Here is a 21,913-nt window from a genome sequence, read left to right as displayed (position 1 = left end):
TGAATTTGCTTGCTTTGGAAATGCTCTCCTTTTCTGTGGGTGCTCACTTGGATTTTTGGACAAGTTATTATCCCTGTGAATGGAAGAATATATTTCAGTAAGCTATACAACCACAGGGAAAATAGCCTGGGTGATGGGACACCTAAACAATATTTCCACTATCACAAACATTGTACATCACATGCAAACTTGTATATTTGAAGAGAATACAAGACATAATATGCTTTAGGTTTAATCTTGAATTTCTCTTCATTATTCCTTCAAATTCAAGATTCCAGGTCAAACCAAAAACATACAATAAATGCTATTATTAAAATGAAGTTATGGCATATTTTCATCACTAGTTTTACAGTCACTTAATTGACTGTGAAAATAACAGATTATTTTACAAAATGAAAAGTAAAGAGACAGAAAATATCCTTAAAATACAAACTATTTAATTAGAAATCGATTAAGTGCTGTGAATATTCAACACACCAATACTCTAAATCTTAAACCACCTATGACTGAAATACCTTTTTGGCTGAAGCAATAACATTAAGTACAATGGGAAAGCTGTTTGATAAAGTTTATTTTAGAAACCAACAAAACAAGAATTTTTACACTGCAATTTTATCAACGAGTACCAGTCATTATTGAAAGAAGATCTTTCACTTTCCTAAAACAGGTCATGAGAAGTTAGATTCTGCAAATAGAAAGAATCACAACAGGAATATCAGACAATCCAAGATTCTTAGTTATGTCTGGACTAGAGGGAGCTTGAAAGCTATATTCCTGTCAACCTACACCAGATAGCAAAATAATAAAGATTAAATGGTTATTGCAAAAAAATTTAAATCAGATTTTTTTCCAAACAGTAAAAGTCTAAGGCAAAACAAAATATCCTTAGTATGGCACAAAGTAATATGTTTAAATAACTTCTGAACACAAGTCCTTTGATACAATCGGTGTAAGCTGCACATGGTGCTTTGCAGTTGTCAAGAATTCTGCAGCTTTGAGTCACATCTATATGAAAGGCAATATCAACTAATTCACCCAACTATCCATTCTTTTGCATACATCCACTTTTGACATTTTTTTCAGATGGTTTTCTCATTACTTTTATGCAACTTCAAGATATACATTTTAATGTAAATAAATGCCAAGCTTCATGTGTTGCAGTTCTTTAAAATTTACAACATAGTTACAATTCCATTAATGTATCTTCCAATTATCATTTGATCAGCGACTGATTTTAAACATTTGCACTTAAACTGTCAGGTTACGTATGACTGCAGTAATGTTGGCAAAAACCTGTTGAAGTAAGAGTTATACTATAAAGAGCACACCCTCAAGTATTTTTTGTAAATTCGCTTAAGTACAACAATGAGTAAGATCAGAAAGGTAACTAAGATTACATGAAAGAATATATCAAATGAAAATCTATGTAAAACCTTTCTTTCTCCAAACTGGCTGAAAATATTCCACAACCACACTGACACTTAAAATATTCCATAGCCAAATTAGAAATCAGCAAGTTTCAATGAAGTCTTATACACAGAAAGTTAGTGAAGTTCTTGACCCTAATATTACTCATGATCACAAATATAGTGGAGTTTACATCTCATCTCAAACTTCATAGGCTATGTTACAAATACTGATATAGTAGCACCAATGGTTAAGCAATCAATAATCAGCGTCAACCAACATTTAAAAAAAAAGGTGGCCCTGCACTACACTGCAGCCATGCTCAAGATCCTTAACCGGGTTATTCAAATCTGCCAACCTTAATTGAGGGTAAATTGTCAGTCAAATTGTCAAATGCAAGGCCTCATTATAAAAAACTGATACTGTTACTTTGAAATTGGTGAAAATAAACTTCCCACCAACCAATAACATTACAATTTTAGTTCTGATCATTGTTAAAAAGAGCAATGACCTCCTCATTGAAACAAGACAGGTTTGAAACAGCCAAATTAATGTAAAATAAATACAACCATTCTCTTTTGAGTACCTTAACAGGAGAAAAACATGATTACATCAAATATTTTTGAGTAGTGAGATGCTTATTGGATTTAGAAGACTTTTTTTTTTTAACAGCGTGCTAGTATTCCTTAATATTTACATCAGACATCATACTATCCAGGGAATTAGCCACGTTACTACTGTGAATACTTAAAAGATAATGTAATGCGTCAATGAACATTGTGGAATTCATTGCCACAGAGTGCAGTGGAGGCCAGGATGTTGGGTGTCTTCAAGGCAGAGATTGATAAATTCTCGACCTTGCAAGAAATTAAGGGCTGCGGGGAGAATGCTGTTAAGTGGAATTGGAACGCCCATCAGCCATGATTAAATGGCGGAGTGGACTCGATGGGCCGAACAGCCTTGCTTCCACACCTATGTCTTACGGTCTAAGATGTGCAATGTACTATCGTTTGACCATTTAAGAATAGTATAGTAACAAAATGTAAAGAGAAGCTACTGAATAACAAAGCAAGGAACAGTTTCTCTTGCAAAGTTATGACACAATTACACAATTCATGTATGTCTTTAAAAAAGTCAGCTTCTGCAACACTGATACAAAATTCTGAATCGACTTAGACACATTTGTTCTGCTCCCCAATAAACTCTCCTCAGTACTCAACACGGTAATTTCAGTTCACACATTCATTATCGCAACAAATATCCAAATTGATTCAACCAAGGGAAAGGCACAGAGTTGAGTTTTCAACGATGATAACTATGATCTTCAATTGGAATAAAACATCAATGAACTAGGAAGCTATCAAATTAGAATTAACTGGCTTTATTTGTATATTTTAGAAATTTTACATGCAGTTGGGAAAACCAAACAACTTCTTATGGGAACTAATGACATTAAGTTATTGTCCACAAAGTATTTGATACTCCTGGATATCTAAAATTAGAATCATACTTTGGACAGTCCCCTACATACTTCATTGTAATATCAGATTCAAATCAAAAAATTCTAACTCAGCACATTGTTTTGTGTTACATATTTGATTCATGTAACTGCATTTTCTAATCTATGCTGTACCATTGCTGGAATCAGTCAAATGCTCACTTCTTGCTGTAACAAACCAGAGGCTTAATACTTTCCAGTTATGTCTGCCAGCATTACCAAATTGTGCAAGAGTATTCAAGCTGTGGGAACAATCTGCCATTTTCACTAGGCCACTATGTCAAGATTTAACTCTCTAACCATGTGCTAACAGTTATCAATTAAAACTGCTACTTTATGTTCCCAGTTCTAAATAACTGAACTTAAAAAGGAATAGTGTCATCAAAATGCTTTGAATTTATTAGGAATTAATCCTTCAAGTTCACAGAAAAATGTTGATGACTTCAAAACAAAATCTACATTCCTGTTTTCAAAAGGAATATGTTTTCACAAATTACAAGCTCATATCACAATCTAAATTTTTGGAAGTTATTTGGATGCATACCTGTTCAAGTGACCTCTCACAAACGTATTTCACACAATCCATTATGTAAATGATTCCAGTGTCAAAATTCCTTCTATAAATATTGTATTAAGAAAAGAAAAGCCTTCATGTTGAAACATACAGACCTAAACAAATTGGAGTCAAATCATGGTACGACTGAGAATGGAAAATCCTATTCCTTATAGCTATTCAATTAATGTTTTTAAAAATTAACATTTTCCAGAATGTAAATGGGTGTAGTAAAGGGTTGGGCTGCTGACAACGTAACTTAGGTGAGATGCCAGAGTGTCTGGGTAATCATGAGACTGTACTTTCAGCATGCAACGCTATTCAAGAAAAATCCAAAGTCTACATACCAAACTTATGCATACTAATTATATTAGGATAAAAAATCCAACATTCTTAAAGACAACCGTACCAGTAACATTCACATAATTCTTAAGATAAATGCTAACTTCTTTTGTTTACAAATGCTTATTGCGTGACTTCTTTGCTTTATAATCTACAGCTCTGGTACCAAGTTGTATAGTCTAATATGAATGAATGGACTCAATTTTCTTTTAAACTGTGACAGGTTACTTGGACTTACTTCAATCATAAACAAAATAGATAAAGCCATATTTGAACAGAGACAGAGACCGAGACCTGTGGTCATAAACTTAAAATGTTAGGGAAACATTGCATTAGAATTCACAATTGTGAACATTACCAGGGGCCAAAAACTGATATTCTTTATCCACTTATAACTCAATTGGCAACTGACCACAGGGCAGCACTGTCAGTAGCAGCTATCGAAAAGTACTTCACTCTTCAAGCTGATGGAAATCGCTTGGTTAGAACCATGGAGAAAGAGAGAATTAAAACATAATGCAAAAAAGGTGTCTACAGTTGCAACATACTGTTCCAAGTATTGGCTGAATTTACTGTACCCTTCAAATTTTCAAAGTTTAAGCAATATGACTTTCCAGTTCAAATACAGATAAGTAAATTTGTAGTTTTAAATTAATTCAACATTTACACAATGTTGAATACTGTATATCATAGCTATGAAACAGTCATTTTTTTTAAACAGTCTCAACTTATTAAGCAGGAGACAGAACATATTCTTCCATGAAACTGAAACAAAGTCAGATCATATGGAAGACAGAGCCCAAATAGCTATGTCCAAGTTGACTTATGACTGTCCTTCGATAAGACAAGTGACTAAATCTTTGCACCAGCACAAAGTCTCAACAGCAATCTTATCCTTCAACTGGTTTAGATGGTCAGATGCATTCTTCATAAAATAAACACCTTTAAACCTGCCAGGAAACCAAATGAAACAATTTCCATCTTAAGAAAAGTACATGGTTTATTGTATCATGAGTCAACAAAAGTTATGAACAGATCAAAAAGTTAGACAGTCAGTTGCTCTTATTTATTTCAATTCTTTGGATTGCTATAGCAACTTACCAGTACACATCAGAAAAAAAAGTGTAGGATGACTTATCTTCTAAGGCATGCTGGTACAACACACACTGGAGTACTGTCTTGCCCATGTCAGCTAAAGTAACATCATTCCAAACATCATGCACAAATAGCTAAATTCAAGCAAACTGATTCAATACTACACAGGTTGCAGATTTTACTTTGCGTACACACTTGTGTATGATATTTGGAATCTAGTTATTGTGATTAATAGCAGATTAAAAGAGTGGATGTAGGGATGTGCTTGAGGCAGAAGTCTCAGCCATAGTTATGCAGTGCTAGCCTGAAGACATCATTGGTGCAGATCCAAGAATCGTTGATATTTTTCAGTAGAAATATCTGGTGAAATCCCATGACTGGGTCTTCATCAGCCTGAAAAGAAACAAAATAGGTTTAGGTTCTGAAAAGTGAATGTTTTCTTTATTCTTTTGTATTTCCATTTGCATTGTGAACAGCTAGGATTGTTGGTGAAAAACTGGTTTTTCCAGTTAGCCTGGTAAGGCTTTTGCTACCCACTTAAAATTCAAAATATTTTCATACTGAATGTTTGCAAGGTCATCAGCCTTAATGTGAGCACAATGGAGTCACTTCGGACAATGTCAGTGAGAAAAACAGCCTGGACTCCTGAAAAGCCACCTTACTATATCAATACCCCACCCTGCACTGCTGGCAGACATTAGGCATGTGATAATCATAACCACCAGAACACAAATTAAAGAACCCTCAGATGGATTGCACCAGAATTGCAGACTGCAGACTTTGTTTTAGCAACTTCACACTTTAAATAATTGGTATCCCAGGACCACCAAGACAATGAGTATTTCTTACAAAGAAGATGCTGACAAAATATCTGCAGGATTGGAGATGATAATGGATGTGGTGAAAAGTTATAGCTCAGACGTATTCAAAAGGCTGGCTATGCTTATACAGGATAAGTTACTTAGCCTGGAGAGCTTGCATCCAAGATTGCTGAAGGCACTGGGGGTTAGAGACAGAATAAAGGCTTCCCATAATGTGCCAATCCTCTATAGACTTGGATTCTATTAAATACCAGAGTAGGCTGAAAGATCAAATGGCCTACTCCTGCGTTCAAAGTTTCTACACGCCAGAGATTTGGCAAATGCAATACTCTTATTAAAAAAGTGATAAGGACATCCATATAGGCTGATCAGTTTAACATTATTGGTAATCATGGTCTTAGAAACTCGGACACGTAGAAGCACTTGGAGGGGTTCACGCCAATCAAGGAGAGTTAGCATGGATTTGAGAATGGCAGCTTGTACTTGACATCTGATTTTTAAAAAATAAAGTTAACAAGGGTAATGAAGCAAATGCACTAGAGGTTATCTATGGACTTCAAGAAAGCAGCAGACTGAAGGATGGTCTTTTTTTAAATGAAGTGCATCTACACATATGCATTTGATACATAGATTTTGGAATAAAATCAATTTTCAAAAGTTTTTCAATGTTATCTCACCTGAAGGTGTGGCAAATAGTGAGGGTGATACAAATTGACTGCAACAGGTTAACAATGGTCAAATAGTCAATACAATTTAATCCAGAGAAGTACCTGTTTAGGTGATGCAATTTGTCAGATTAGACAAAGAGGAAATATATAGTTAAAGGCATGATTTTAAAGTGTGTTTTGGAACATAGACCTTTTGGATGCACATCCATGGATCTTTCAAAGACGACAGATCATGAGAGCATGGCTCACGAAGGAGGTCAGATGTTGGGCTCCATAAATAGATACATTAAGCATAAAAATAGGGAAGGCATGTTGAAACTTTACAAATTTCTGATTAGAAAAGGTGATTTAATAGGAGTGTGCTCTTATATGAGGCTTAAACAAAAGAGATGAGAGTGACCAAAGACAAGGAGATGCCAAAGAAAAATTAGCCAATAAGTCAAAGTCTGAAAACCTTTTGTGCCTTTGTTGTGAACGCAAATGTTTTCAGACACTTCAAAAAGGTGGAATTATTGGACTTCAACTGGGTAGAAATATCAGTTTTCTGCAATATGCATTACACTGAAATTAGAATTCTGCACTCAATGCAGTTAGTACATTTAATACAGGATGAAGTCTAATAGACCACATCTTGCCAAATTATACACATGCAAAGCAAAGCAAAGCAAAGGACTGTAACAATGCTTAGCAAGGATTTCCAATGGGAATCCATTTTATCTCATCACTTTGAGATCAATTCAATATGGGCAACAATGATTGCCACATTCTACAAACAAAAGTATTATGAATTGAAAATCAATATCACCCTCAACATCAATAAAAACAGAATAAAGTCAAATAGTAACAGTTAATGTATAATTAAAAGTTTGTGTATTATTGACCACAGTGGTGAACTCAGCACAGACAATCACAAAGGCCAACCTCCAATCTGTAGAATCCATCTACCAGGCCCACTGTCGAGGAAAGGCCACCAGCATTTTCAAAGATCCATCCCACTCTGGCAATGTTTTTCTACAACCTGTACCATCAGGGAGAAGGTACAGAAGCCTAAACACATGCACTAGCTAGTTTCAACCCTACTGAATGGACTCTCAAACTCTTAACGTTCACCTGTACCTGTGTCTTTGCCACTGTTTACCTATTTCCTTAGCTATGCTACTTAACTCTGATCTGCCTGTATTGCTCGCAAGACAAAGCTTTTCACTGTGCCTTCGTACACGTGACAATAAATTTAACAACACATCAAACAGACATCATATGGTTTTAAAAGTACAGTGCATACTTATTTTATACACTTCTATGTTTCTGGAGAAAGTGAGACTGCAGATGCTGGAGATCAGAGCTGAAAAAGGTGTTGCTGGAAAAGCGCAAGTCAGGCAGCATCCAAGGAGCAGGAGAATCAACGTTTCGGGCATAAGCCCTTTCCTTCCGCCAAGTTCTCAATATTTTTGGGTGGCTCAAGATACATTGAAACCAATCTCACCTACACACAAACAGTGACACAATTACAGGGAACATTGCTCCTAACCCCCAACCCACACCCTTTTCTTATAACACCTCTTCCCAACTCCCATCCCTCTCAGAAACCAACTCTAAAGGCCAAAGCTTTTGCAACAACAGTACAGCCATACGATCACCCTAGGGTCTTCACAGTTAGATAACCATCTGAAATGCCAGCACACACCAGCTCTGCTGCTCTATCTTGAATCACAGGATGCAATTTGGCAGCACATGTTCCTTAAAGTTAATGTTATTCCATTTTGCAAGAACTTTCAGTTGGAATGAATTTAATTAAAAACTCAAAAGAAAGAACCTGTTCAATTTGATCAGGGCAAATTATCAAATTAAAAAAAAGGGAGAATATTTGTTAATCTAAAAATTCTGAGTATTTCCTAAAATGATATTAGATAAGGAATAATTGTTTTAACAATAACTGCACTTCTTATTTGTTCATGGGATGTGGGCATCACTGGTTGGGCCAGCAATTGTCCATTCCCAAATGCCCCCAAGATTATATCAGTGCAGTGCCTTCTTGAACTGCTGAAATCCTTGGATACAAGAACACCCACTGCGCTGTTAGGAAAGAGAGTCCTATAATGATGGCCCATGTTGATGCTGCAATGCTTAAGAAACTTCTCTACCAAGTTGTGATTGCAATGGACAATGATTGCATCATTTCGCATTTTAAAATTAATTATAAAATATCTCTCTAAAAAGAAAAAATGCTTCAGTCCTTTTTAAACAGTGAAAAGCTTTTCTTGGCTAATCAGACATTATTAATCTTCCCTTATTTCTGCAGCAATCTGTAATGCTGGTGATAAACAATTTCAAAAAGAAATTCAACAAGCACGAGGACATTAAACTTGCAGGCCCACTGCAAGAGAATTAATCTGACCAGAATGCTGCACTGAGAACCACACGGCTCAGTGGGCCAAATAGTTTCCTTCTATTCCATAAGCACTTTCAAGTAGTATCAAAATCCAAGTGCTAATTCTTAAAATTTTATGCCCAAAAGCAACACTATGTCTCATTTTAAAGTTACGTCAAGTTAATTCAATTTCTATGCTGAGATTTTTGATATGTTTCTATATTTTCTCAATTAGGTGAAAGGCACTACAGCTTCAAGGCCTATAATCTATTGTTGATTAGTTGTTTAACAGACTCAATCTGCAAACAACTCACTTAATTCTCCTTTAGACTTGGTATTGAGGATGCCTCAAAACACTTTACCAACATTGCACTCGAGCAAAGCTTCACTTGGGTTAATAATCTTTGGTCTGCTTCAGATGGATCCAATAAAATTCTAGCACGAAACAGCAGCCAGACCTATGTACTGGTTTACCACAATGTGAAAATACATTAGATCATAGAAATTTAGCAACATGTTGTTCCCTTCAGTATTGTGCACGCTATACCCTTTGAAGTGCTGTGTTAATCAGTTCAACAATTACATCAGAACCAGAAATAAAAATTCACAAGTGATTTTTCACAAAGTAAATTTGCTAGGTGTCCCACGATGTTTCAGTTGTTTTAGTTACCTAAAAATGGCTTAATAAGGGTATAAAAACTTATCTCACCATGGTCCAATCTTTAATTATCTGTTAAAGAGTTAATTTGTTATGCTGACCTGCAAGAAATTGAATGCCCCAGGGGTAAGGCGGTGTGTCTTTGTCTTATGTGGGAGGCTTACTGGCCATTTCCTTGCCATTCAGGAATGATTGACATTTTCATCCAGAAATCAATAAGAACATTACAGATGGAACCCCTATAGTTACAAAAAACAAAAAATTTGCAACAGATTTGACCATTAAGGAATCATTTGCATTAGTGTTTCTGGAGATGGGGTGGTCACAGCATTGCATCTTGAGGGGCATGCAATAATCAGGGGATGGCTGAGGGTTATCTTGTGCGCAGTACTAATCGACTGTGATGTAAAGAGTTTTGTATAAAGGAAACACTATCCTTTGTTCGGTGAGAGCTTTTGCAACGACACCATAAACTCTGCAAGGTGTGTGTTAAAGACTCCTCCAGAAAACTTGTTCTGTACTGGTTGTGCTTAATAAATTTGGTTGCTTGTTAGCAGAAGTTGGTGTGTTGCAGTTGCATCAAGTGTGTAAGAATTTCAAGAGTCAAAGAACTAAATATTTGGTGGCAGCAGTAGGATTCCAACATGCACAGGGCTTCCAGGTGTACCAGATAAGTGACTGAGTGTGCTGGTTGTGAGAGACGATGAGCCCACGAGGTAAGATTTACCTCGATATTTTGCCTTAACCTACCACTCAGTCGACCCCTCATCCCCATGGACTCTGGTGATGGAATCTGAGGTAATTTATGCACTTGCACGCCAATGAGCTTGCTTTCAGAATCATAAGTTACTGGGAATTCGGAGTTTAAAGTCCCCTGGGTAAAAAGTGGGTTAACGTCCTCTAGTGGTGAGGTTTGGGGCTCTGCAGCATTAAAAAAAGCTAGAAATCAGGAACTTCAAAGAAAAACATCTAAACAAAATTTGGTACTGTTTAAAGTTATCTTTATACCCCATACTTCCCCTTTGAAGTACTTTAAGGACAACATGACGTCACTGGGAAAGGGGGAGAAAGTGGAGCCAGTCTGCTTGTGCATCGACTGCTATGGAAGCTTTATAACATAGAACAATACAGCACAGAACAGGCCTTTCGGTCCTCGATGTTGTGCTGACCTGTGAACTATTCTCAACTCATCCCCATACACTATCCCAAAATCATCCATGTGCTTATCTAAGGATTGTTTAAATCTCCCTAATGTGGCTGAGTTAACTACATTAGCAGGTAGGACATTCAACGCCCTTACCACTCTCTGCATCAACAACCTGCCTCTGACATCTGTTTGAAATCTATCACCCCTCAATTTGTAGTTATGCCCCCTCGTACAAGCTGACGACATCATCCTAGGAAAAAGACTTTCACTGTCTACCCTATCTAACTCTCTGATCATCTTGTATGCCTCTATCAAATCCCCTCTTAGCCTTCTTTCCAATGAGAACAAACCCAAGTCTCTCAGCCTTTCCTCATAAGACCTTTCCTCCAGATCAGACAACATCCTCTGCACCTTTTCCAATGCTTTCACATCCTTCCCGAAATATGGGGACCAGAACTGTACACAATATTCCAAGCGTGGCCGCACTAGCGTTTTGTATAGTTGCAACATGATATTGCAACTGCGGAACTCAATGCCTCTACGAAATGAGATCTAACACACCGTATGCCTTTGTAACGGCACTATCCACCTGGATGGCAACTTTCAGGGATCTATGTACATGGACTCCAAGATCCCTCTGCACATCCACACTACCAAAAAATCTTTCCATTGACCCAGTACTGTGCCTTCCCGTTATTCTTCCCAAAGTGCATCACCTTACGTTTAGCTGCATTGAACTCCATTTACCACCTCTCAGCCCAATTCTGCAGTTTATCCAAGACCGCCTGCAACCTGTAACATTCTTCCACACCGTACACTACTCCACCAACTTTAGTGTCGGCTGCAAATTTACTAATCCATCCACCTATGCCTGCATCTAAATCATTTATAAAAATGACAAACAGCAGTGGTCCCAAAACAGATCCTTGTGGCACACCACTGGTAACCAGACTCCAGGCTGAATATTTTCCATCAACCACCACTCGCTGACTTCTTTCAGAAAGCCAGTTTCTAATCCAAACTGCTAAATCACCCTCAATTCCATGCCTCTGCATTTTCTCCAACAGCCTACTATGTGGAACCTTATCAAAAGGTTTCACTGAAGTCCATGTATAACATGTCAACTGCCCTACTCTCATCTATATGCTTGGTCACCTTCTCAAAAAATTCAATGGGGTTTGTGAGACACGACCTGCCCTTGACGAAACCATGTTGACTATCTGAAATCAAACTGTTGCTTGCGACATGATTATAAATCTTATCTCTTATCCTTTCCAAAACCTTTCCTACAACAGAAGTATACACTGGTCTATAATTACCTGGGTCATTTCTACTACCCTTCTTGAAAAAGGGCACATCTGCAATCCTCCAGTCCTCTGGTACTAAACCTGTAGACAATGACAACTCGAATATCAAAGCCAAAGGCTCTGCTATCTCCTCCCTAGCTTCCCCAAAAATCCTCGGATAAATCCCATCCGGCACAGGGGACTTGTCTACTTTCATTCCTTCTAGAATTGATGAATACCTGTTTGTAACTAACCTCGATCCTGTCTAGTCTAATATCTCTTATCACATTCTTCTCTGCTACAATATTCTCCTTTTCTTAAGTGAAAACCAATGAGATGTTCATTTAGCAACTTCAATCTCTACAGGGTCCACACTCAACTTTCCACTTCTGTCTTTGACTGGCCCTATTCCTAATCATCCTTTTATTCCACACATACCTATAGAAAACTTTAGGATTCTCCTTTATTCTATTTGCTAAAGGCCGCTCATGTCCTCTCTTTGCTCTTAACTCTCTTTAAATCCTTCCTAACTGGTCTGTAACTCTCCATCACCTCATCAACACATAAGCCTCCTCCTTAACAAGAGATGCAATTTCTGTCATGAACCATGGTTCCCTTACCATATTGCTTCCTCCCTGCTTGACAGGGACATACCTATCAAGAACACGCAATATCTGTTCCTTAAACCAGGTCCACATTTCCATTGTCTGCATCCCCTGCATTTTGCTACCCCATTCTATGCATCCTAATTCTTCTCGAAGCTCAGTTTTTGTTGTGGAAATCTCAGTTTCTGGAACGTGTACTCGACTCGGAGTCTTTCTTCGGGGGGGGGGGGGGGGGGGGGCGGGCGGCATGGACTACGGCGCCATGTGGTCAGATGCGAGAACTCTTTTTATAAGAGTCATTTCATCGAGAGGATGTGAAAAAAAGAGAAACACTGAAATTAAAGGTTGTACTAATACTTGGGTCAGAAACAGCAGTTTCAATGTAAATTGTGCCATGCTATTTAAAATGTTGTTTTGTTAAAATACTGGTTCAGAAAATCTTTTTAAATAACTGTTTTGCCTTATTTGAATCAGGATCTTAATTCAATGAGTTTTGTGAGCTATGTATTCAGGAAGTTTTTGTTTTTACATTGAAATGATATTAGGTCATTTTTTAAAATTATCAAACTTGCAACCTTAAAACAAATTGATTGAGGAGCTCAAGCCCCTGATTTGTTTGAAATTCTACAATGCCAGTTTCAAACAACAATTGTGTCAGTTGCAATGTCTTAGCCACAAGAGTATTATTAAAGTATCTTTGCTGTGTTTTTAATGCATTATGTTCACAAAGAGTGCATTTTAATTTTGATGTTTTATGGTTTGAGAATATTAGAACTGAAGGCTGAGCTGTTCAAGTTGTCAATTATTGTAAAGACTTCATTGGCCCCCTTCACATTGCAAATTCAAAGAAAGTTGATCTCTATCAAAGTTGCCACTATAATTCCGACTGTTTTATTTGGGAAGTTTCACTTGGAGAACATATTTTAATATATTCTGCATTTGCTTCCTGTAAATATTCGAGATTTAAATCTGAACTGAAACTGAATCTTCAATGGTTAGAACACAGGAAACATTATTTTGGATTCTTGCTGTTGCAGATTTTTGAAATTCTTTTCATGACAGCTTTCACATTAGCCAAGTACCAACTTGTTAAAGGAAAATAATTTTTGAATAACTGGAGTCTTCCAAGGGTTTAATTTTAGGACCATTGATTTTTTTTAATAGATGACTGAATTGTTTAAGCAGTATAATTTAAAAATTTATGGATTATATAAAATTTGATAATATCATAAATAGTGAAGACAGTAATAGACTTCAAGACTACTGAGAATGTTGAAAAAGGCAGAGACAATTTACTGTAGTCAAATGTGTGACTATCTTCACACTGATACCCACCTTGGCAAGGACGGAATGAGAGGGGAGATGCAGAGATACTTTCAGCAGCTAACAACATCTCTCTAGATTCCCATTCACAGGTAAAACACACCTTCGGACCACCGCCCACCCCTCCATAACCTGGATCCAACGGATTCAATCAGCTCATCAGTCGTGAGCACAAAAAGTGAAACAGCTAACAATGGTGACGAGGAAGTCAGTACACTTGTCAGTGGCCTTCCTATGGACACTAAACACATGAGCTTTTCCTTCTTTTTCGATCATTTAAGGTACACGATGGTTCACTGATCAAGCAAACATTAAAATTGCCAGTTGGCTTTGTTACATTTGACAGCAGAGCAGAAGCAGTAAAGAATATCACATTCACCTATGCTGCAACTGCACTGCACTCATACGCATTGGTATCCTCCATCTGAAGCATCTCCGCATGGAACTCTCGTCAGTGTTAAGTATTTAACTGCCCTTATCCAAGAATTCAGATTTCTCCCTGGAGTGGTGTACAAGGACAAACTGAATTTTATTTTCAGGTTGGACTTAAGATTTTAGATAACTGAACAAGATTTTGGATAACTGGCTTGTTTCCACTTGACTTGAAGGGGGTGGAGTGGTCACTAAGGACTGTGGATTTAAGAACTTTACTGGTGAACTATTTTTTTCCATGTGGGAGGATCCTATCCACTGCATGGGCTAGTGATTTTTATAGAACATATAGAACATTACAGCGCAGTACAGGCCCTTCTGCCCTCGTTGCGCCGCCGTCATACTAATCTGAAGCCCATCCCACCTACACTATTCCATGTACATCCATATGCCTGTCCAATGACTACTTAAATGCACTTAAACTTGACGAATCTACTACCGTTGCAGGCAAAGCATTCCATTCCCTTACTTCTGAGTAAAGAAACTACCTCTGACATCTCTTATACCTATCGCCCCTCACTTTAAAGTTGTGTCCCCTTGTGTTTGCTGTCCCCATACTTGGAAAAAGGCTCTCCCTGTCCACCCTATCTAACCCTCTGATTATCTTGTATGTCTCTATTAAGTCACCTCTCAACCTCCTTCTCTCTAACGAGAACAGCCTCAAGGCCCTCAGCCTTTTTTTAGATTAGATTAGATTACGTTTTTAGATTAGATTAGATTAGATTTTAGATTAGATTAGATTAGATTACTTACAGTGTGGAAACAGGCCCTTCGGCCCAACAAGTCCACACCGCCCCGCTGAAGCGCAACCCACCCATACCCCTACATCTACCCCTTACCTAACACTACGGGCAATTTAGCATGGCCAATTCACCTGACCTGCACATCTTTTCTCGTAAGACATTCCTTCCATACCAGGCAACATCCTAGTAAATCTCCTCTGCACCCTTTCCAAAGCTTCCACATCCTCCTTATAATGCGGTGACCAGAACTGTACACAATACTCCAAGCATGGCCGTACCAGAGCTTTGTACGGCTGCAGCATAGCCTCCTGGTTCCGGAACTCAATCCCTCTATTAATAAAGGCTAAAACACTGTATGCCTTCTTAACAACTCTCAATCTGGATGGCTACTTTCAGGGATCTGTATACATGGACACAGATCTCTCTGCTCATCTGCACTCCCAAAAACCCTACCAATAGCCCAGTACTTTGCATTCCGATTCCTCTGTCCAAAGTGTATCACCTCACTTGTGTCCACATTAAACTCCATTTGCCACCTCTCAGCCCAGCTCTGCATCCTATCTATGTCTCTCTGCAACCTACTACATCCTTCATCACTATCCACAACTCCACCGACCTTAGTGTCATCCACAAATTTACTAACCCACCCTTCTAAGCCCTCATCCAGGTCATTTATAAAAATGACGAACAGCAGTGGACCCAACACCAACCCTTGCAGTATGCCGCTAGTAACTGGACACCAAGATGAATATGTTCCATCAACTACAACCCTCTGTTTTCTTTCAGCAAGCCAATTACTGATCCAAACTGCTATGTCTCCCACAATCCCATTCCTCCACATTTTGTATAATAGCCTACTATATGTTGTGTTTCAATAACTTGCTTAAGTACTGGCAGTAAGAGTCTTATGAATAAATTGGTGTGCCTCTCTCACCCGGTGGTTATCTTGGAATGATAAAAGAGGGAATGAGACATTAAATAGTTAATGTGCTCTACTGACCTGCAAGAAATTGAATGCCTGGGGATAAGATGGTGTGTCTTTGTCTTCTAGGTAGAATGTGGGAGGTTTATATGGCCATTTCTTTGCCATTCAGGGATGATTTATTTTCATCCAGAAATCAAGAAGAACATTACAGTTGGAACTTGACTACTCCAATTTGCAACAGATTAATCATTAAGGGATGATTTGCATTACATTGTTTCTGGAGGTGGGGTGGTCACTACATTATATCTTTAGTGGCATGTGACTATGAGGGGATGGCTGAGGGTGGTCTTGTGGGCTACTAACTAATTGTAATGTGAAGAGTTTTGTATAAAGGAAAGACTGTTTCCTTTGTTCAGAGACACACCCCTGGATATGAGTTGCAACCATGGTGAAGAATGTTCAGGGTTGCTCCAAAGTTGGCACTGTACTGTTAATAAATTTGGTTGCTTGTTCACAGAAGTTGGTGTTTGCAGTTGCATCAAGTGCATAAGACTCTCAAGAGTAAAATAACATAACACATCAATGAAATTGACTGACAAATTGATAATTTGACAAACTGCAATCACTAATTATATCTGGTCATACAGCAGTGCAAAACTACACTTTGCAAATTTTGTTTATAAATAATTTCTTCTTGAGCCATTTGTGTCCTTTGTAAAACATTCCTCAGTTAACTGATCGGCAGGTGCGTTGAACCAATTCCCCTTCTTTCAAAGGAATAACCCACAGTAACATGCTTGAACATATAATTATCAGATCAAGCAGTGATCGCACCATCATTGATCCAGTTTGTGACCAGTTAGCTCAAACGAAAATACTGAACTAATTCACTTAATAAATGTTAAGTAATTCCTATCAAAGGTTGTTCAAGCAATTCTATGACCAGAATAATATTCAAACAAAAATTTAACAAAACAGACCTGAGCTATGTGGACAATCATGCCCAAGTATTGATTGATTTCTTGGTTGTTCTTCTTGGGTGCAAGATAGATGACCAACTTCATTACCTGGGGGTTTTGACTGGGTTGAATGGGTATGGAAGCGACTGCTGAGACCAATATCCACCTAGAAGACACTCTGCAAATGTGACCGATTGCTGCAGAGGATGACATTTTGAGTTTTGGACCAGTTATGGCGTGTGATTTCCTCCCATGACATTTTCTCTCTGACACCTTTCATACGGGGGCCAGTTTTATGTTTTAAGTTTTTTGAGCAATCTTAGACAATTTTTTCCAAGGATTGAATGTCAAAATCTAATGTTTGAGCAAAGCTATCGAAGGCCCTTCCAGTGCTTTCTTTCACTGCTGAGTGCGCACAGACTGAAGTTCCCCTGAAAACATTCATTTCGTTAAGTATCTGGCATTCCGGTCACTGGACAAAGAACATATCTTTAGGAGAATTAGACTATTCAGCCCCTCGAGCCTGCTCCACATTTCAATAGGATTATGCTGACCTGTCTGATTTTTGAATATGACATTTCCATCTATTAAAAATTTTTGATGACTCTACCTCAGAAGGGGTGTGATGCGCTGAGTTTCAAAGTAGGTCAAAACAAGGTTTTCCCACAACCAAACCCCGAAAGGGCACCCCTAAGGTTTAAAAAAGGCCAAGCCTCGTAGCAAATGAGGCTTTGAAATACAGGAAAACCACCGTAGGAAGGTCCCACAAACAGTAGGTTTCATTAGAAATCATTTGGATGGATGGAAAATATTGACAAAGACACCAGGAGAACAACACTGCCCAGATGCATGTTATCTAACATCTCCCACAAAGAAAGAGTAAGAATATATTCAACAGAAAATAGGATCTGATGATCAATAAAATTCAATTCCTCCGAAGTACCAGTGCTCAACCCACTTGATACAAGAATAGAACTTGTGTCACTGCAGGAAATCACAAATCATCTGTCAGTATATTTCTATCCAAGGGTCTAATTACAGAGGCATGGAATGTGCTGACAAGGGAGCTGGTACAAGCAGATACCATAGTAATATTTTAAGAGGCTTTTAAACAAACTCACGAACAGGCAGGGAATAAAGGAATATGGACCACATGCAGGCAGGTGGGATCAGTTTAAAGTGGCAATATGGTTGACGCAGACATGGTGGGGGTTCAATATTCGATATATTACAGGTGAGACTTAAGAAATAAAGCAATATTTTTCTATGTCAGGCATCCTCTCTCTCTCTCTCTCAAGTGTTGGCTAGCCCAATTTCAAAAGACTTCTAAAAAAATGTTTCACGCTCAGTTCTAATTTTTCTTTATTGTAAGATGCCAGCAAAGAGTGGCAACCGCAATCCCAACAATCTCAGCCCTTCATTTGCACTGCAATTTCCCAAATTTCAGAATTATCAGCACTGTTCCTAAAATAGGAGCCAGACTGGATCTGCTGAGCAAAAAGTCTCAAAACTCAGTTTTTCTGCTTGAAGAAACTGTCCCACATTTCCCAATACTTCCCCTTAGGCTACCCACATAGTCAAAGTCAAAGATATACAGCACAGAAACAGCCTCTTTGGTCCAAACATCCTCAAAGTCTAAACATCCACAGTTTGATTGATCAGCAGTTTCAGCTAGTCAGCAGCTAAAAGTTTCCTAATCTGTACTGTTGTTTGATTTAAGGCAGCAGGAATCCTGCGAATGGTTTTAGCCCTCGAGTCAATCAGGACTCATTTCACCATGCTATTTATCTTACAAATGGGTGGACAAGACTACATTCTTTGAGTGATCGCAAAGGTCAGTCATCTGACTCATCATCAAAGCTCATGAGAAACTACCCCTCAGCAAATAACTGAAGAATAGTTGATGTCATAGCAACTTTTCCAGATAATTCGAGGAAACAAAGGGAGATAACTGAAGAAAAACCAGATGGTCTTTGAGTACTGGACAGTTCTGATATGAGCAATTTGCTCTGAAATCAACACTACTACAGTATTACCAGAAAGTCATACCATCAATACTTGTAAAGTTTTCTAACAACTGGTATCCACTTACAGTGGAACACCACAAATTACTGGTCAATATGGTGCTTCATTTAAGTCGTAAATCCTTCCTAGTCTTTTTTCCCCAAATGGACAATGGTTTCTATGGATGATGTAATATTCCACTTCAGAAAAAGACTAGGTGGTCAATTTAAGTATGAATTTTCTGTATAATTCCAGTATTTCCTCCACAGTCTTGGCGAAATTTATGGCAATCACACTGTAAATTAACTTAATGGTTGTAAAGGCAGTGGAATTTTGGGCAAAATGAAATGCTTGTAACAATAAACCAACCACATCGCATTAAAAATTAAGCACCTTGCAATCAGAAGTTCTGATGAATGTTGTGACTGTTGTGCATTAGATGACAGTTCAATAGGTTGAGATGTTTTATTTTGACAATTTGGCAACAAGAAAGTCTGGCCACTTCCCAGTGTCATGCCATGACATCACCACCAAGTCCCCATCACTATCCTAAAGTTATCATTGTCTAGAAACTCAACTGTTACTGGCCAGAAAAGCAGGCAGAATTGACAATCTGTAATGAATGACTCACCACCTAATTCCTAAAAGCCATTCACTATCCATATGAAAGCCAGAAATATTCCGGATTACCTTTGACTTGCCTGGAGGACTACAGCTTTAACAGCACTCAAAAAAACTAAGGTCAGCAGCTTGTTTCATAGATACTTCATGCATAGCTTAAATATTCACTTTCACTAGTCCTGGTGTCCCAGTGGTAAAGTGCATACCATCTACAATATACAAAAATTTGCTCAACATTTCTTAGCCTGCATCTCCCAACTATATCCACTACAGGGGAACCTCAATTATCCGAATACCAATTGTTCGAAAACCAGATTATCCGAAGGAGACCTCGAGGTCCCAATGGACACATAACATCGAAGACGTGTTTCCAACAGTGATTAAACAGGCACCGTCTCCAAATGACGGACTGCCCACACGCTCTCTCTCTTTCCCTCCACCACTTTCCCTGGAGTTCTACACAGTGATGTACCCTAAAGCCCCCTTCCCCACATTGAACACCACATTTGCCCTGTACAGGACAGTCAGCCTGCAAGGGGGGGGGGGAAGAAATGAGAGAGGGAGGAGAGAGAGAGATGGGGTTGGACAGGGTTCAGGGCAGGGGTGTTGAATGGGGTTAGGAGCAGGGGATGTTGGGGCAGGGTCTCATGCGCTGTAACGCTGCCTTACCTCCTGAACAGGGAGCAGACTGTAAAAACTCCAAGCCCCAGAGTAAAGGCATTTAATCGATTAACTGAACGAAATGTTCGGATAATCGAGGTTCCCCTGTACTTCCTTGAAGGAGGGGAACATGTTCATGAGAACACTACCACCTCTAAATTCCTTTTCCAATCCCTCACCATGCTGTATGTCATTTTTCCTTAATTGCACGAGGTCAAATTCTTAAAACTTCACACAGATCAGCACCATGGGCATATATTCTCGATGTAAACTGCAGGGCTTTACCTCTGCCTCCTGGACAATTAGGGATGGATACAGACAAATGTGGGGCTTTCCAGAACAGCCACAATCTGCATAAGACTGTGTAGCGGCCAATGCGGAGCTATGCAACTTTAAACTTTGATGATATTCTGCTACAATTGAGAGAATATAATTTGACATTATAAAAATGGACAACTCCACGTGCACCCAAAATGGAAACTTCAGACCACTGTAGATAATACTTGACACTTAGCAAATAGCAAATCAGTTAACTAGCTACTTTCGATTTAGATTTGTCAGAAATGGGCTCAGACAATTCAGATCAAAATACTGTATGCTAGCAAAAGTTTCCTGCCCTCTACAAACAATTGCGTAGTTTACCTGCAAAACAGTTCATTAAAGATCAAGGTTTTAGCTTAATACAAAATGAAATGCAAAACGAAAGCTAGTGTGCTTCCAATTAAACCTGTTGGACTATAACCTGGTGTTGTGTGATTTTTGACTTTGTACACCGCAGTCCAACACCGGCATCTCAGAATCATGCAAAATGAATGACTCACTAATTAGCAATTAACAGCTAACCGTCGCCAATTAAACAAAAACAAACAAGTTAGCTGAACAGGAGAGAATTACACTGATGCAATGGTATTCAACTCAAGATGTACACACATCCAAAGTTTTATAATTTAGATTGTATGTCTACATTACACAGTCCAATGAAATTATTAAAATTCAATACAACACAAGACAAACAAACCCACATTAGCATCAAGCAAATTGCTGTGAAGATAACACACATGCAAAACTGCAAAATGTAATGCTTACTGGGGAGGAGGAAAGACAAGAGAGGAGAAAGTTGATTGTTTATTAGAAGTTGTGAAGTGCTAGCCTGAAGACCTCATTGGTACACACCCAGGTATCACTCAGGCATTTCAACAAAAATGTTTGTTGGAAGCCTATAACTTGGTCGTCATCTGCCTGAACAAAAGATGAAATAACAGACTGTTACAGAATATGATTTTATATTCCTGCATTTTTAAATTCAACTAGCTTCTGAGAAAATTCCCCCAAGATTGAAGTCTATGATATTATCCTCTAAGCAATAGGATACATTTTGAAGTACTGAGAATAATCCAAAGCAGAAACACATAACGAAGTGCTAAACCTACAAGTGTTCAATTTGTTGATATGAAACAAACTGAAGTCTTGCAGACCCAAATCTAATATACTTTTATCAAAAAATTCACACTAAACTGGTACAAACTGATCTATGGATCTGATACTATGTGCATACAATAGCAAACTGACCAAGTCATGAAATAATTTGGACATGCCAATGGACAATTTGCTACCTTCCCTCCAATTCCAGCTGCAGTAATTGAAAATATCAATTAACTTTTCTCGTGGATGTTCACAAGCAGATGGTAAAATTAGAACAAAATTTCAGGTGTTCAGGTTGACCTGCTGCAGGCAGCAAGTCAAAATAAAACAACATTATTTTATGTTTGCAAAATTGCATCAAAAAGCAAGAGGGAAT

At 38.3% G+C, this 21,913-nt stretch overlaps 1 protein-coding gene across 6 annotated transcripts in view; it reads right to left on the bottom strand.

Annotated features, from left to right (window-relative positions):
- Nucleotides 1-4,782: 4,782 nt before the first annotated feature.
- The window catches only part of nutf2 (nuclear transport factor 2), a 45,811-nt gene continuing 28,680 nt past the window's right edge, over nt 4,783-21,913 (bottom strand). For 5 of the 6 annotated variants that reach the window (XM_072547454.1, XM_072547455.1, XM_072547457.1 and 2 more), the window contains exon 5: nt 4,783-5,288. In XM_072547454.1, the coding sequence (XP_072403555.1) occupies nt 5,175-5,288 (114 nt within the window). In that variant the 3' untranslated portion in view covers nt 4,783-5,174. Of the gene's footprint in view, nt 5,289-21,201; nt 21,355-21,913 lie in introns of all 6 variants that reach the window. The other variant, XM_072547459.1, reaches the window with a different exon arrangement.

This window comes from Chiloscyllium punctatum, chromosome 26 (assembly GCF_047496795.1).
Source record: "Chiloscyllium punctatum isolate Juve2018m chromosome 26, sChiPun1.3, whole genome shotgun sequence".
Classification (NCBI taxonomy): Eukaryota; Metazoa; Chordata; class Chondrichthyes; order Orectolobiformes; family Hemiscylliidae; genus Chiloscyllium; species Chiloscyllium punctatum.
The sequence above is the reverse complement of the archived record's forward strand: the minus strand, read 5'-3'. Positions and strand labels throughout refer to the sequence as shown.